At 38.2% G+C, this 14,848-nt stretch overlaps 1 protein-coding gene across 6 annotated transcripts in view; it reads right to left on the minus strand.

The window, feature by feature from the left end:
* CIT (citron rho-interacting serine/threonine kinase) overlaps positions 1-14,318 on the minus strand; it is a 70,041-nt gene extending 55,723 nt beyond the window's left edge. For all 6 annotated transcript variants that reach the window (XM_065738835.1, XM_065738833.1, XM_065738831.1 and 3 more), the window contains exons 1-8: positions 14,231-14,318; positions 13,379-13,520; positions 11,292-11,467; positions 9,840-9,941; positions 9,491-9,633; positions 8,353-8,446; positions 6,833-7,036; positions 5,530-5,683 (exon numbers count right to left, since the gene is read on the minus strand). In XM_065738835.1, coding sequence (XP_065594907.1) covers positions 5,530-5,683; positions 6,833-7,036; positions 8,353-8,446; positions 9,491-9,633; positions 9,840-9,941; positions 11,292-11,467; positions 13,379-13,520; positions 14,231-14,302 — 1,087 coding nt within the window. In that variant the 5' untranslated portion in view covers positions 14,303-14,318. The remainder of the gene's footprint in view (positions 1-5,529; positions 5,684-6,832; positions 7,037-8,352; positions 8,447-9,490; positions 9,634-9,839; positions 9,942-11,291; positions 11,468-13,378; positions 13,521-14,230) is intronic.
* Between the last annotated feature and the right edge of the window lie 530 nt (positions 14,319-14,848).

Here is a 14,848-nt window from a genome sequence, read left to right on the forward strand (position 1 = left end):
AGAACGAGATGAATGGGAAAATACACAAATTAAAATGGTTCAGTAACAAGCAGATTTACTTACTGCCTTCAGAATGTTTAAGTTTTCTGTCAATATCATGTATTTATTAAGTTCTGCTATTTCACTGGTTATATTGTACATTTAGACCCAATATAATACTGACATCTATACATTATAAACATGACTTTGGAATATCTATTGTTTATTAGGATCTGCACTTAAAATAATCCCTTAATGTCAAGAGAATGCCAAGCTATTCTTTATATGCTCTTAAAAGATTAAAAACATGGAAGCAACAGAATGCTGTTCTTAAGTATATCATCTTTAATGCAAAGATAACCCCAAAATTACAGTTAATTCATAGCAGAGGAAGAAAATTACAGGAAACATGTACTTTAGTTTAGCAGCTCTGCTTAAAGAACTTCGTGCATCCTCTTGAAGGGGTTGCTGTTTTTTTTTATGTTGTCTTTGGAGACAGATAAAGTTGATGAGGCAAAGTAACAGAGCAAACAGCAAACTATTCACTTCGCTTGGGGAAGTCTGGAATCTTTCTTAAAGAGGTAACAAAAAACAACACAGCCACCTTTGTATAACGTTATAAAGCCCCTGTCGTATGTTCCTCAGAATCTGACAGTTAATTTCAGCTAATAAAGAGAGATCTAGTGTCTTACTTCTCACTGGAAGGAAGCTAAGGAGCTCTAAAGAGTCATCTTTAGACATAACCATTAAAAAGGTCTTTCCTCTTAACAAGAATTTCTAGCCAAACTACTCGCATACAGAAAAATGTAATTTAAATATGTATATGATCAGCATGCACATAAAATGATAAAACAGACTAAGTGGAGAATAAGGGATGCAAAAATGAAAAACTGTGCAAGACAGAACAAGTCTTTGGAGCTGGCAGGAAATGAATTTGAAGAGCAAAGTGTTTTACAGCATGGCTTCTTCGAAGACTTAATAGATGTGAACAAAGAAATTGCAAAAGCTGTTCTGAAAAATATTGAAAATACTTTTGCCCTCTATTTTGCATTTACTAAAAAAAAAAAAAAAAAGAAAAAAGTATAAGAAGTACAGTAAGTCATCCTGAACCATCAACAGTGAATGAACATGAGAATCAGAACATTTCAGTATACTGAAGGGAAAAAATAAATCCAAAAAACACACATACACACGTAGGAGTAAGAGGGAATATCTTGAGGTAAAAAAGAAATGCTAGATCCCTTCTGTATATTTGCTAGCTTCTTCATGGGCCATTATTCCTAGGACTGAAAGGTCCTTTTGCATGATGCCCAATATGCCTACAGAATCATTTACTTCAGAAAAGACTTGTAAAAGGAAGCGAATAAAGATGAGCAACTTGGTTCTCAAATGAGGATCACATGCCATCATAATCTCTAGCCAATCTCTAATAATAATAACAAATTATTATTTCTTGCTTAAAATCAAAGGACTCCTAATTATCATATTTTTGGAACAAGATGGAGATTAGCATGTGCAAATGGATAGATGTGCTTATCAGTTTCTTCTTTAAAAGAATCCTTTAGAGGAGGTCAAGATAAGCCTCCAAGAACTAACTGCAGAAACCATGTCATCACTTCTGACAAGGTGAAAAATTTGCACTTCTTTCAGGCTCACTCAAAAGGGAAGCAAAACTATTAGTCAAAAAGACAGCAGACCTGATGCTTCTAGTCTTCCAAACTGTACAAAGACCTCTTTCTTCTTCTGATATATTACAAATGAATATATATGATCTGTTTACCATTTAAAGTATCTGCAAGGAACTGCATGTTTTAAAAAAAGCCAATTGCTTGCCTAGATACCTCCCCACTTGTGGAAGGATGTAACCCTCTTCCATCTGTTCCAAAGAATGACTTTTCAAGGAAAAGAGGGTGTTGTGGGTTGCTAAGTTAAACCCCACACATGATGCAGTACTTTAACCAGTTTATCATTAAGATTAGATAAAATGTCCTTCGTGAAAACAAAGATTTCTTCTTATTTTTCTGGGGGGAATGGATGTATATGTTTTTCCCTTCTAATATGTTCATTTAGGACTAATTCAAGGAGCACTGCCTTAATCAGATCTCTCCTTCCTTTCAAAATATTTTCATGCAAATTCAGAAAAGAGATCGTGCATTTCCCATGGGACAGAGAAAAATAAAGCAGGAAATTTATATGAAATAACACTTATTCTAAAGAATAAAAACGTGTCTTTTCCTGATACACAAGGTGATCTATATATACTTGCTGGGGAGAAGCATCTGCAGAGCCTTTTCAAGTAGGTTAGGCGTTACTCTCTCATGTTAAGAGGCATATTTCAGTAGAGTGTTATTGAAGAAAAACAAAATAGCAGGTCTGACTGATATAATTTAAGGATTTTCTGTTTAAGACCATTTGAACAAGGAATTGTATTAGTTCTATCCCATCTATATATTAGTATCTTAGCATCTTTTCTGTTCTCTCAAGGCAATGATCCAACACATATGTTTCTACTAATAAAAGTCATCTTCAAGCTGACATGAAAGTGATCTCCATTTAGAGAGACAAGTCAACACATTTTTCTGAAGGCAAACATCTAAATGAGACATCAAAATGTTTAACTGTTAACATACTGAATGACAATTTGAGGTTTATAAGGATGAACCTCAGAACTATGAGCAAAGAGATTTGAGTTCCTGCCTGTTTTATAACAGAAGATAGCCTAAAATCACTCTTCAACACTTCCTGAGGTTCTCCAGTTTGCTCAAGACTTTTGTTCTTTTCCTCTCATTTCTTTATTGTCCTCGTGGAAGATTAAACATGCTATTCCTATTTCAAGATCTCGTAGACTGCAGTCCAACAGTCCTTATGCTGTGTGCATGTAGGTCACATAGATGGTCAGAAGGTTCTATCATCATCTATCATGTAACCTCTATAAGACAGATTTTTTTGTTTCCCGTTGAACAATTGACATTATTTCTGCATTTCAAACAGGAAACATGATTAACAAAATCCTCAGATCATACAGTGTGCAGCCTTGTTGCCAGTCAGCCAGGTGTGTCACTCCCTAAGCTCTACCTGACTCTAGATACTTGTCAGATGCTCAGATAGTCCAGACATCACCATTCCAGTTAAAACCCTGATCTGTTACCTGAAACAACTGGAAACGTGTTCAATCTAGGCAAATCAAAATCCAAAATATTTTCACAAAATGATATCAAATAAATCAAAACAAGCTTTTCAAAGATTTCTTAAAATAAGTTCTACAAGTCGTTAAATCAGGAAACCAGCAAATATTGAAAGCAAGATCCATGTACATGTCTCAATAAAACACTGTAAGGAAGAGTAGAATTTCCTGTTGAGTCAGATGCAGTTAAAGTTCACCTTCAGTTAGTGGCTGGATTATTCTGTTTGTAGTTTAAGAGCTGCTTCTACAAGCCTGTGCTACCTGATCCCAAGGAAGATGGGAGCTTTTCTAAAAGGCATCTCTCTTTTTTGGGCAGGAGTTTACTGAAAAGTCCAACTTTTCAGAGGTTACCCTATCAATAAAATGTAATGCTGAAAAACTACTTAATGAAATAAAAACTACTTTCTGAACCAAAAGTGATGCATTGAGAATAGTTATCCTGGAGTGTCTAGTGCTAATTTAAATACTTGCAAGGCACAGGTACCAATTTTCCCCCCAAAATTTCCAGTCCAAAATAGAAATAACATCATTGCTTTTATAGAGAGAAATCAGCGTGCTTACAATTTATTTATGACTTGTTAGAGATAAATTCACATTCCATAACCCCAAAATCTTACACTATTAACCTGAGGAAATGAGATGCCTTGGTATAAACCTAAACCCTGTGGCCTCTTCCAACACTTGCTGGCTTCCTAGTTTCCTCAGGTTGACATTACTTCAGTTAAACACCACTATCATAGGAGACTGAAGATAAGAAAGAAATCTTCAGCTCTTAGACAGCTCAGGAAGAGCCCCATCAAGGCTTTTGAATAGAACAGCAGATAGAGAACCACTGCAGAGAGCAAAGCAAAAGGCAACACACTGAATCTGCTCCTAAAAGCAAAAAGACTGCTGTGTTTTGTGCTAGTTACAGAGAGGTTTTATGATGTGTAAGACATAACAGCCAAGTCAGGGGTCAAAACTGCATGAATCTTCACCGTAGGTAGGTCTGAATATTACAGGGAATGATGCAATCCACAGGTCAGCTGCAAGCCAAAAAGGGATTTTTTTAAACCCCAAATGACTACTTTGAACTTCATAATGACGGCAGAATTGTTCCATCAGTATCACTGCTATCACATGAAATGGCAAAACTCTCAATTAAGTTGTGCAGTTGTGTCAGTGTTGGACAGGCAATTGCCAAGGAAACAACAGAGCTTTTCCTAAATGCTGTTTTTTTCTAGGTATATGATAAAAAACACAATACAAAAATTACAGAAATGGGAACTGGTAGCTTAGATAGGATTCTGGGTAAAGAACACAGAGTGAGACGAAGCCTGGGAAATATGTGCTGAAATTATGAGAAAGATTTCTCATTCGAGGTTCAGTGGCTCTCAAAGGGCAGAAACAATGGCATTTAACAGAACAGCAGTTCCACAAGTTCAAAATTAATGAATCAACAGAAAAGCAGGTAAACATTCTGTGGAGCTGACAGCTGAAGCACTGAGATAGTCATCAAAAAGCAGAAGCGTTGGCTTAGCAATTCATGGAAATTAGAGCACAATCATTGCTCTTAATACAGGGAGGCATATTTGATAAAGAATATAAGGCAGACAAGTTCTTTGCACAGATAATCTTGCAGTCCAAATTGCATCCAACACGAGTTGGGCACTCATAGATCACTAATGATATGCAAAGTGCTTGCTTTAGCAACAGTGCTGGAGCCTCAGTACTTCCAAATACTAAATTCCATTATTCCCTCAGTGTTATAAACAATTTTCTGCTTAGAAAATTATCTGCTTCACTGATTTTAATCCATTCCTACTGGAAGGAACAGATCTGTTACAAAAAACACAGCCATTTATTAGACACATTAACATAGAGGAAAAAAAACACCAATGTTCCTCATGACCTCTGACATTTCATCACCTACAGAAGATTAAAAACTAAGTCTAAAAAGTTGGAGAGCAAGTAATGAAAGACAGAAAGCTAAAGGTACAATAAAAATATGAGATATGCCAAAATGAAGCAAACTGTGGTGGAAAAGGCCTGAAGAGCACACATGCATTTCAATCTGAGGAAAGACATGTAAAGGCCATTGTGATTTTCCAGTCTAGTGCTTGCAGTAATATAGCAACTGCATCAGAAATTCATACAGAAACATATTAAGCCTCATCTTACCTTCCAATTTTCACCTAGGAGATGGTAACATATCCTATCTAAAAACCAGAACAAATCATTTTGTTAAAAAACACCTGCCCCTGAGCACAGCCCTGTTTCATTATTAAATGACTGAGAACAAACACACTTAAATACTGACATCGTACAAATCTTGACATTACTTGGAGATCAGGAATTGTTTATGGATGCAGTGTTATTCTACTTACAATTACGGATATTATTCCAGTCAATTTTAGAAAAAAATGGATGGCAGCAGAGTCCCTCATAACCCAGCCGTTCTTTCTGCCCACAAAGCAAGCTCTGGATCAGATCAAGAAATTCACTACTAACTTTCACGTCCTCTGGGAACTTCAGGTATCTCTGGATTAGAAAGAAGAGGATTTCTGCTTAGCAGGACAACAGTAAGATTCTTATGTTTCAATATACTGAGATGCATCAGGCACAGAGGATAAATACTTATAGCACACAAAGGAAAACAAAACACTGTGGATTTTTTCCAAATAGACTCTGATATACACTTACTACACTACAGATAATAATATAGGAATGACCATATCAAATCAGACAAGCAGTAGACTGTTCACCATCTCATGCTGAACAATGCTCAATGGCACACACAGATGGAAGAATAAAACAAGGCAGTTCCCCAGAAAATCCTCTCAAACTTCCAGGTATTCATGGCTTAGGACTTTCTGTATTTCCCAGATCCCAATGAATTCTTCTTCTATGAATTTGTTTAGTCACTCCTCAACCTCATACAAGTGTTCAGTAGCTGCAAGCAACCACACTGGGAAGAACTTTGCTATACTGTCTCACATAAAGTATCCTTTTCGGTTCGTTCTGTAGTTATGCTGATTACATTCATCTAACATCCCTAATTTTCACACTAGAAGTGATTAACTTTTTTTTTTTGCCTGCTTTTCCCAGCTACTCATGATTTTTTTTCCTTTCCTACCATTTTGTATTATTTTTTTCTGTTACTAAGAATTAAATATGTTTATCTGGCTTCTAACATCAGAATACTTCTTTAAGTCCACCACTAGGCAAAGTTGGATACTTTCCCTTCCACGTGCATTGGTACAAATGTATTTACTTTTCATGACATTTTAATCATGCACACACTCTATATCCTCAAGCCCACAGTGCCTCATAGCTGACCCTTACTTTATTAACAAGAAACACTTGGTATCATCAGGAAACTTTATCATTTCACCTTTTCAATCCCTTTTCTAGATTATTTTGGAGATGCTATATTATAACTGCCAAAGATGGATAAGTAAATGTTTTTAAGTTCCTACAGTGCAGATGTTTGGATTTTTTTGATAGCTACTATAAGAAAAAAATCATATTAACAATATCAAGGTGTATATAAATAAAATGCTAAAAATCTTAAGTATATACACTTTATATGAACATGACAAGGTAAGAGACATCTTTTTTCTATTATGAAAACAGTTAGTTCTTAGTTACAGCCTTTTAACCCAGGAACAGAAAAGGAATGCTCTCTACCTGGAAATTCATGATGTTATTAAAAGTTTTTGCTGAAGTTCCCTCAGTGAATGGAGATCTTCCATAAATCATTTCATATGCAATGACTCCTAAGGACCACCAGTCACATTCTGGACCATAAGAAGCTTTGCCATCCCCATTCAACCCTGTTAACATTTCTGGTGCCATGTAATCAGGTGTGCCAACAGGCAGCTTGGCATTTACCTGGAACAGAAGCAAATACAGTCCAAGTGAATTTACAGCACCTCTGTTCATTGATCATGGTAATAAAACTTTCCGAGACAAGAGACACTTCTTCAGCCCACCAAGTAAAGTTTAAGTAATTTTAAACAAGTCTGATAGGCAAAACACTGAAGTTAGTGCAACAAAGAATTATTAGGTATAAAAAAAGAATACAAATATTAGAGCTGTCACTGAAAACTATGTACAGCTGATGTTAAAAGAGCAGCGCCATAAAAAGAACAGCACTACAGAAAAGTACAAAAATGTTTTGAGCAGAATGCATACCTGAGTGCTCTGTTATTAATGGAATCATTGTAGTTGAGGTTTCAAAAAAATCCTGTCACACTTAGACATTAATATTCCCTGGCCCTGTTCCACTCCATGTCATCCCTACCTTTTTGCCTTGTGTTCAGGATCAGCTAGTGCTCAAATTTCATGAACGTTTGGAAAAGGTAATTCAGAAACCAGAACTGCAATAATTTCTTTTTTCATTGAGTGGCAGAAAAGAGTGAAACAAAACAGCAGAGAGACTAACAGAAACCTGAAGACTGAAAAGATAAGTAACATATGAAGGAAAAAAAACACAAGAAAATGCAATGCAGAGAAACAGTGACAAAGAAAGAATGAGGAAAATAAAGAGTCACAATACTGACAAAGCGCTGTGAGATACAAAAAAATCATAAAACAAGTTAGTAATCTGATATATAACTTCACATTCTCACGTAAGTCTATTTTAATTTAAATTATCACTTGAAATTGTATGCAGTTCGCTAAATTTAAAAATCAACTTTTAAATACAAGCTCAACCTATTCACAGCCATGAATACAGTGCTTTTCTGTGAGCAAAGCTGAATTTCAGGACACTGGAACATGATTCATTTTAATCAGGAGCTCCTCTGTCTTCAAAACTGTGCCACCTTAGTTACAGCAAACATAATTTTCAGTCCAATTACAAACAATTATAAGTTCACATCCTTCTTTAAACATAACATTCAATAGTTGTGAGAATCTCTAGAAGTATGATTTTGTATTGCAATGCAACACCACTGGGAAGCAGACTTGCCTTTACCCTACTTATATATTAAAACTCAAATAAGCAAATATTTACCTACTGAGAGCTGCAGAAGATATTCAAGGTTATGTTTGAAAAGACAGTCATAACCAGAAAAATATAATTGCAGCTACATTCCATGTTGGACAGGAAAGAAGAAGGGATAATCTAGCAACACATATAAAGTTAGTTCTCTCTTTTTGACTGCAATATCCATACAAGCCAGATACAAAGCTTAAATTATTACCGTTTTGTTTACTGTCATTTTGGCAGCTGATCCAAAGTCTACCAGTTTAACATGTCCTGTCCGGTCAATAAGAACATTCTCTGGTTTGATATCTCTGTAAGCAAGAAGAAAGCAGTCAGCACCTTTTTGTGTTTTTCCCCAGCATCACATCTGGACCTTAGTATCTCCCTTAGTATCTCCCTTTTCAGCTACACTCCAGCATATACTCAGCTGCAGAAAACCTTAACAGTGCACTACTATTTGAGTCTCATTTCCAAGTGCAGTTCTGCTTCCAATTAAATAAGAAATTGGTCAAGTTCCCTTCATCGTCACGAGATCCCTTCATCTCATAAATGTTTATAAGTATCTAAACTGCAGGAGCAATGGAGGTGAACTCTTTAAGGTGGGGAGCAACAACAGAAGGAGCAACGGGCAGAAACTGGAACACTGGAAGTTCCACACTAACATAAGGAAGTCAGAGTGACTCAGCTTACTCTGGGCATCCAGGCAGCCACATTACATTAGAAAGCCACAACCTATATGATGTAAATGCAACCATTACAGTTCCTTGGAACATAAAACACTGCATGACACATCCAAAGTCTCAGAATTTATGGAATAAATCTTCCTTTAAAAAAAAAAAAAGGACATCTACAAGAAAGGAAATGTACAATTCTATCCATCAATAAAGGGAAGAAATCAGCAATATAAATTACAGCTGTACCATTTATGCCTTGATAGAATTTTTAGAAAATTCTGTGGTATTTAACTGTTCCAACATATTATACGGCCCTCTTCAACAAGCAGGTACAGCAAGCTTTAACAATCACATTACTTTTTTGTACTGCTTGGTACTAATAAAAATAAGCCTTCATTCTGGAAACTATTTTTCTGTTATGGATTTTTTGTTTTTGTGTTATACTAAGACAAAAGGAAACATACATAACAATATTTTCTTAATATTAGTTTGAAATTTACATCAAAGTGAATGCCTTTAGCTGCAATTACAGTTGCAGTATGATTAATTTTCTGATTTTCTCTTCTGATACAGCATGTGAAATACTGTCCTTGAAGAGGACAGAATGCATCATTCCAGAGCACTTGATCTGGAAGGATACTGATTAAGTACTATGTGTAACACAAAGCAGCCTTTACCTACCGGTGTACATAACCCATCTGGTGGACACTGTGAATGGCTAGAACCATCTCTGCCAGGTAAAACTGCACCATGCTCTCATCCAGTTGGTCCTCATACCGGTTTAAGAGTGACAGCAAGTCCCCTCCAGGCTGGTACTCCATAACCTTCATAAAATTGTAGAGGAAAAGATATAGTTTATATATAGCAAAGGTGTCCCATTCAACTCCCCCACATTACACCAGACATGTGCTAAAGAGTAGTTTTAAATGCTGGAAAATTTGCAGAACATGGGCACAGTTTGGACATCACATCATTCTTAATGATAACAACGTTAACAGCATTCAATAGAGAAGAAAAAGACCAGCATTACCAAGTAAAGATTTTTCTTGTCCTGAAATGCATATTGTAACTGTGGAATCCATGGACTGGTACTCTGAGATAATATACTGCGTTCTTCCTCAAAAAATGACACCTTCAAAAAAAGGAAATGTTCCGTTATCTGCTGATGAAAGTGGGTTAGAATACATTAGAATTCTCTAGTTTTAGAAAGATGCAAGCCTGTGCCAAAGACATTATATAAAACAAATTACTTAGAAACCATTAAATACCACTTCCTTGTGATGTGTGCTTTTAAAAAAGTATTATTACTCCTTTGTGAATTCAGTTTCCCTCCCATCTTCTGGTGTCGTGTTTGTTGGCAACTGAATAGCCCCTGAAGCAAAGGCCAGCTCTCCTTTCAAACTGGCCAAGTATCCACCAATTTGGAGTGTAATCTTCACCTCAACTGGATTGGCCCTAATAGAATAATGCTAATCTCAGACATCAGAAAAGGTGCTAGGACAATTATAGGGAAGCACCTCTCAGCTAAATTCAGTAATAAAATCATGGAAGATATTAAAATACAAGTTTATCTTGAAAGCCTACTTTCACAATTATTCTTTTATTCATAGTGCTGGACAATTAGAAACTAATTTACAGAAACATTGCTAGTTCACATAGTTCATTGTTCCCTACTTTCACTAAGTGTCACACTGTGGGTAACAACACAATTTGCTCTTCTTGCCAACCTGTGCCAAAGCAAGAGTAATTTTAATTTAATTCCATTTCTAACAGTCACAAAGAACGTTGGGAGCTAGAGAATCTCAGGAGCAACTTCACTGCAGCCTTATGCTGGAAACAATTACTTTGGATATCGCTGTACAAATCCATAAACACCTTCATGGACTCTGTCCTACACGTCATCTCTCATCAGCAGATTAACTTCCAATTTCTCATCAAAGTATGGTAACAACCATTATTAGTTTGTGTGTTTGGGTTTTTTTTTTTGTTTGTTTTTGTTTTTGTTTTTAAGTTTTCAAGTTAAAATGTCTCTCAAGGCAGGGAGAGGATCCCTGTAGAACATCAGTCACCACAGTCTGCCCTCACACCCACTTGTGACATTGTACATTGCTCTTTAAAATAAAATAAGAACTTAATGAATAGATTACCTGAAAATTTAAGCCATATCAAGTTGTTCATCAAGCTGATCAAAACACTCATTTTTTTATTATTTATTGTTTCTTATCTTACAACATAGATGATAAGCTCTTTGAGACAAGGTGTGTTTTTCTGTTTTGTATGGCACCTCACCCAGTAGACTCACAGTCTGTGACAATGGCTTTTAGACAGAGCAAAATTACTACTTCCTATCCCATATTTACATTAAACAAAAATATATCTCTTACAAATTTAAGATTTTTAAGTATAATAGCAGTGACATAAAGGAAATGCTCATCAAGTTGTGGCGTATGGTTCTTCTGCCATCAGAGAAAAGTATACATACTTGCTCCTGTGCCAACAGAGACTCCTTGCTCATCACCTTCATAGCATACACATCACCAGTAACTTTCTCTCTTACTACTTTTACATCTGCAAAGTGACCACAGCCAACCACACACTTTACGTCAAAATCCTTCGCACTGGGTTGGAGTTCCCTTAATTCAGCTATAGTCTCTGCATCTATAAAAATAAGACATTTATTTTTAGGTTAGCTAACTGGCAGTTCATAATGAACACAACATCCGCTATGAGGAACAAAACAACAATAAAAAAACAGAATATTTGCATTCCAGAGTATAAAGAAATGTTAAATCATTCCAGAATATGCTTCTTAAACAGTATATATAATACTAGAAAAAGACAGTATTAATACATAGTTAAAAGTGAAATAGGGTACATAAAAAGAATCAGGAAATGCTAAGACAGTTCCCATAGCAACCATAATTCTGTCCCATTCATCACACCATAGACTGATAGCCTCTTTTGTTTCTAATTTTCTTTCCAGCTATCCCTTGCCAATACAAAGCACATTCACTAAACATGAGAGCTTTACCCAGTCAAGTTCTCCAAGTCCAGTGGCAGGGTTCAGTCCTCTGCCTGTGGGAGGCACTAGTCCATTGTCTTACAAACAACCGTAAGCATTTCTTTCAGATGACTTCAGGTTTTCCATTGACTAGTTTCAACCACTATGCACTGTGACAGATAATTGCTCTCTATAGCGTTCTAAAAATTCTTCATACTCCAGCAGACAATTTCTCTCAACTAAAAACTGCTGGATGGAACACATCTAAAGAGCACAATAAATCACTGTTTACCAGTTTTTTTCTGCGCCTTAACAGAAAGGTCGATGAAGTTTTTTTCATTTGTTTAAGTATTTGAGCACTTTTTCAATAAAATATTTAGTCCTACTCAATTAATCCATCTGGAATTATTTCTGAAGCACGGGAACATTACACAGTATTGAGTCACTTTTAACAAAAGCACTTCTCCAGCTACAAAGTAATACAAGCAAGGAAGGGGGAACATTGGAGTCACAGAATCAATTTTTTAACACTAAGATCACCTGATCCAACTGACAGCACACCCCCACCACGCCCAATAACCACATCCCCCAGTGCCACATCACCACAGTTCTTGAACACCTCCAGGGATAGCTGACTCTTCCACTCCCTGGGCAGCCTGTGCTAGTGACTCAGGACTCCTTCTCAGAAGAAATTCTTCTTATATCCAACCTAAGACACAGCACTTCAAAAGCACTTGCCAGCAGCATGCCCAGGTGGCCAAAAAGGCCAATGGCATCCTGGCTTATATCAGAAATAGCGTTGCCAGCAGGAACAGGGAAGTAATTGTCCCCCCTACTCAGCACTAGTGAGGCTGCACCTCGAGTACTGTGTTCAGTCTTGGGCCCCTTCACTGCAAGAAGGACATTGAGGCCCTGGAGCGTGTTCAGAGAAGGGCAACAAAACTGGTGAGGGGTCTGGAGCACAAGTCTCATGAGGAGCAGCTGAGGGAACTGGGATCTGGAGGCTCAGGAGACCTTACTGCTCTCTGTAAGTACCTGAAGGGAGGTTGTAGTGAGCCAGGGGTCAGCCTTTTCTCTTGTGTAACTAGTGACAGGACAAGTGAGAATAGCTTTAAGTTGTGCCAGGGGAAATTCAGACTGGATGTTAGGAAGTAATTCTTCTTCAGAAGAGCGGTCAGGTGCTGGAATGGGCTGCCCTGGGAGGTGGTGGAGTCACAAGCCCTGGAGTTACTCAAGGAATGTTTAGACACTGTGTTGAGGAACATGGTTCAGTGAGAACAATTGATGATAGGTGGACAGTTGGACTGGATGATCTTGTACATCTTTTCCAACCTCGGTGATGCTGATTCTAAAAGCCACTTGCAATTTGCCTTTCTGGAATTAAGTAAAGTTTAGTAAAATGGCAAGGTTCCCTCTGCAATATTGGACCCACCCACAAGAAGCGAGATGCAAAGTCCTATATTATAACCATCAACGAATTTAAGTAACTATGACATAATTTAAATATCCAGGTTCTTAAGGACTATCTTTTAAAACAACACCTAAAAACTACTCCAGGGAACACTTACACTTCCTGACAAAGTTGCCAACGTGTTTGATTTTCATTAAAGCGGGGTTTCTACACTCTTCAAAAAGCACGAATAAAGAATCGAGGATGCCTTCCCGGGAGAGAGGAGACATCTGCTGTTGAGTCACAAAGAGTGGCTTCCCCTGGAATAAAAAAGAAGCAACAGCAGATGGAGTCTCAGACAACAATGAAAAGCCCAAAATCAATAACATATGTATAGAACAAATTATATATTATTCATTTAAATAATTACCACTTTAGAAATTAGATAAGTAACACAAAAGCGTGAGGTGAGCTTATCAGCTCAGGACCTCTAAATGTAATGGCTGTTACAGGTACTTTACCTCTACACAAAGCAGTCTTTTTAAAAGGTTGTTAAAGCTCAGATCACAGCTTTGTTGGATCTATCTACAACCACTGATGACTCTGATCTGACTGCTCGTCCTTGACATCGCACCGTATGTTTTATTCATGGTACAAATAGCTGAATCAATCAGCTGTCAATATTAGCTCTGGAAGGAGAAGCTGTTGCACCTCAGAGGATCAAACAGCAGCTGGCTGGGGAAATCTGCCTCCTGAAGAACGCTTAGCTGTATCTCCCATGTAAAAGACACAGATTCAAAGACACAGAATGCAATATTCCATCTCCGCATGGGAAAATCCACTCGCATTAACACATAACCAGATGCACAACTCGATTTTGTGCAAATTAATGAGTGATCCCTTTCCTTTACCCCTTCCTCCAAAAAGCACCATGGGCGTGCTTTGAGACCCACACGGCCAAGAACTGCGCTGTAGATGGACACAGACAAAGCTGAGGTGAGCAGGTCAGCAGCAGATGGACGGTTTTTACCTGAAAGAGCAGGTTGAGGCGAGAGGCGCGGCTGGCGATGGGCTCCACAGGGCTGTGTTTGAACTTCAACATCCCTGCGAGTTATCTCGTATAAAAGGGAACTGGAAAAAAAAAAAAAAAAAGAAAGAAAAAGGAGACGGATTTGAGCGAGTGACGTTGAATAAAAGTGTGGGAGGAGAACCTACATTACTTCCACAGAGACAAAGCTTACTGCACCTAGAGAGCCAGAGAGCTTTCGGGGCATCCGAACAATCGCGTTACCTGAGAACAGCGGCAAGTGGAGAACAGAACCCTCCCAGCAGAGCGCGAGTGCACGTCACGGATCCGCCGCCCGCGCTCCCGCCTCACGTCCCCTCAGCACCGGCGGCGCGAGCCCCAGAGCGGCGCGAACCCCAACTTTACCGCCATTCCGGTTTGAACGCGGCCGGGGCGTGTCCCCGTGACCATCACTTCCGGCGGCGCGCGCCCCGCGCCCTCCCCTCGGCCAATCGCGGGGCGCGGCGCGGCGGAAGTGCGGTGCTGAGGGGACGCGGTCTCCCCAGAGGCGCGGCTGCGCGTGACCCGTGCTTTGGGTCGGTAACGGCCGTAACTGACGGCCCGGGCCGCCCGCCCTGCGCG

The sequence above is a fragment of the Cyrtonyx montezumae genome, unplaced genomic scaffold (genome assembly GCF_038088225.1).
Source record: "Cyrtonyx montezumae isolate F1298 unplaced genomic scaffold, pur_monq_1.0 scaffold_23, whole genome shotgun sequence".
Lineage (NCBI taxonomy): Eukaryota > Metazoa > Chordata > Aves > Galliformes > Odontophoridae > Cyrtonyx > Cyrtonyx montezumae.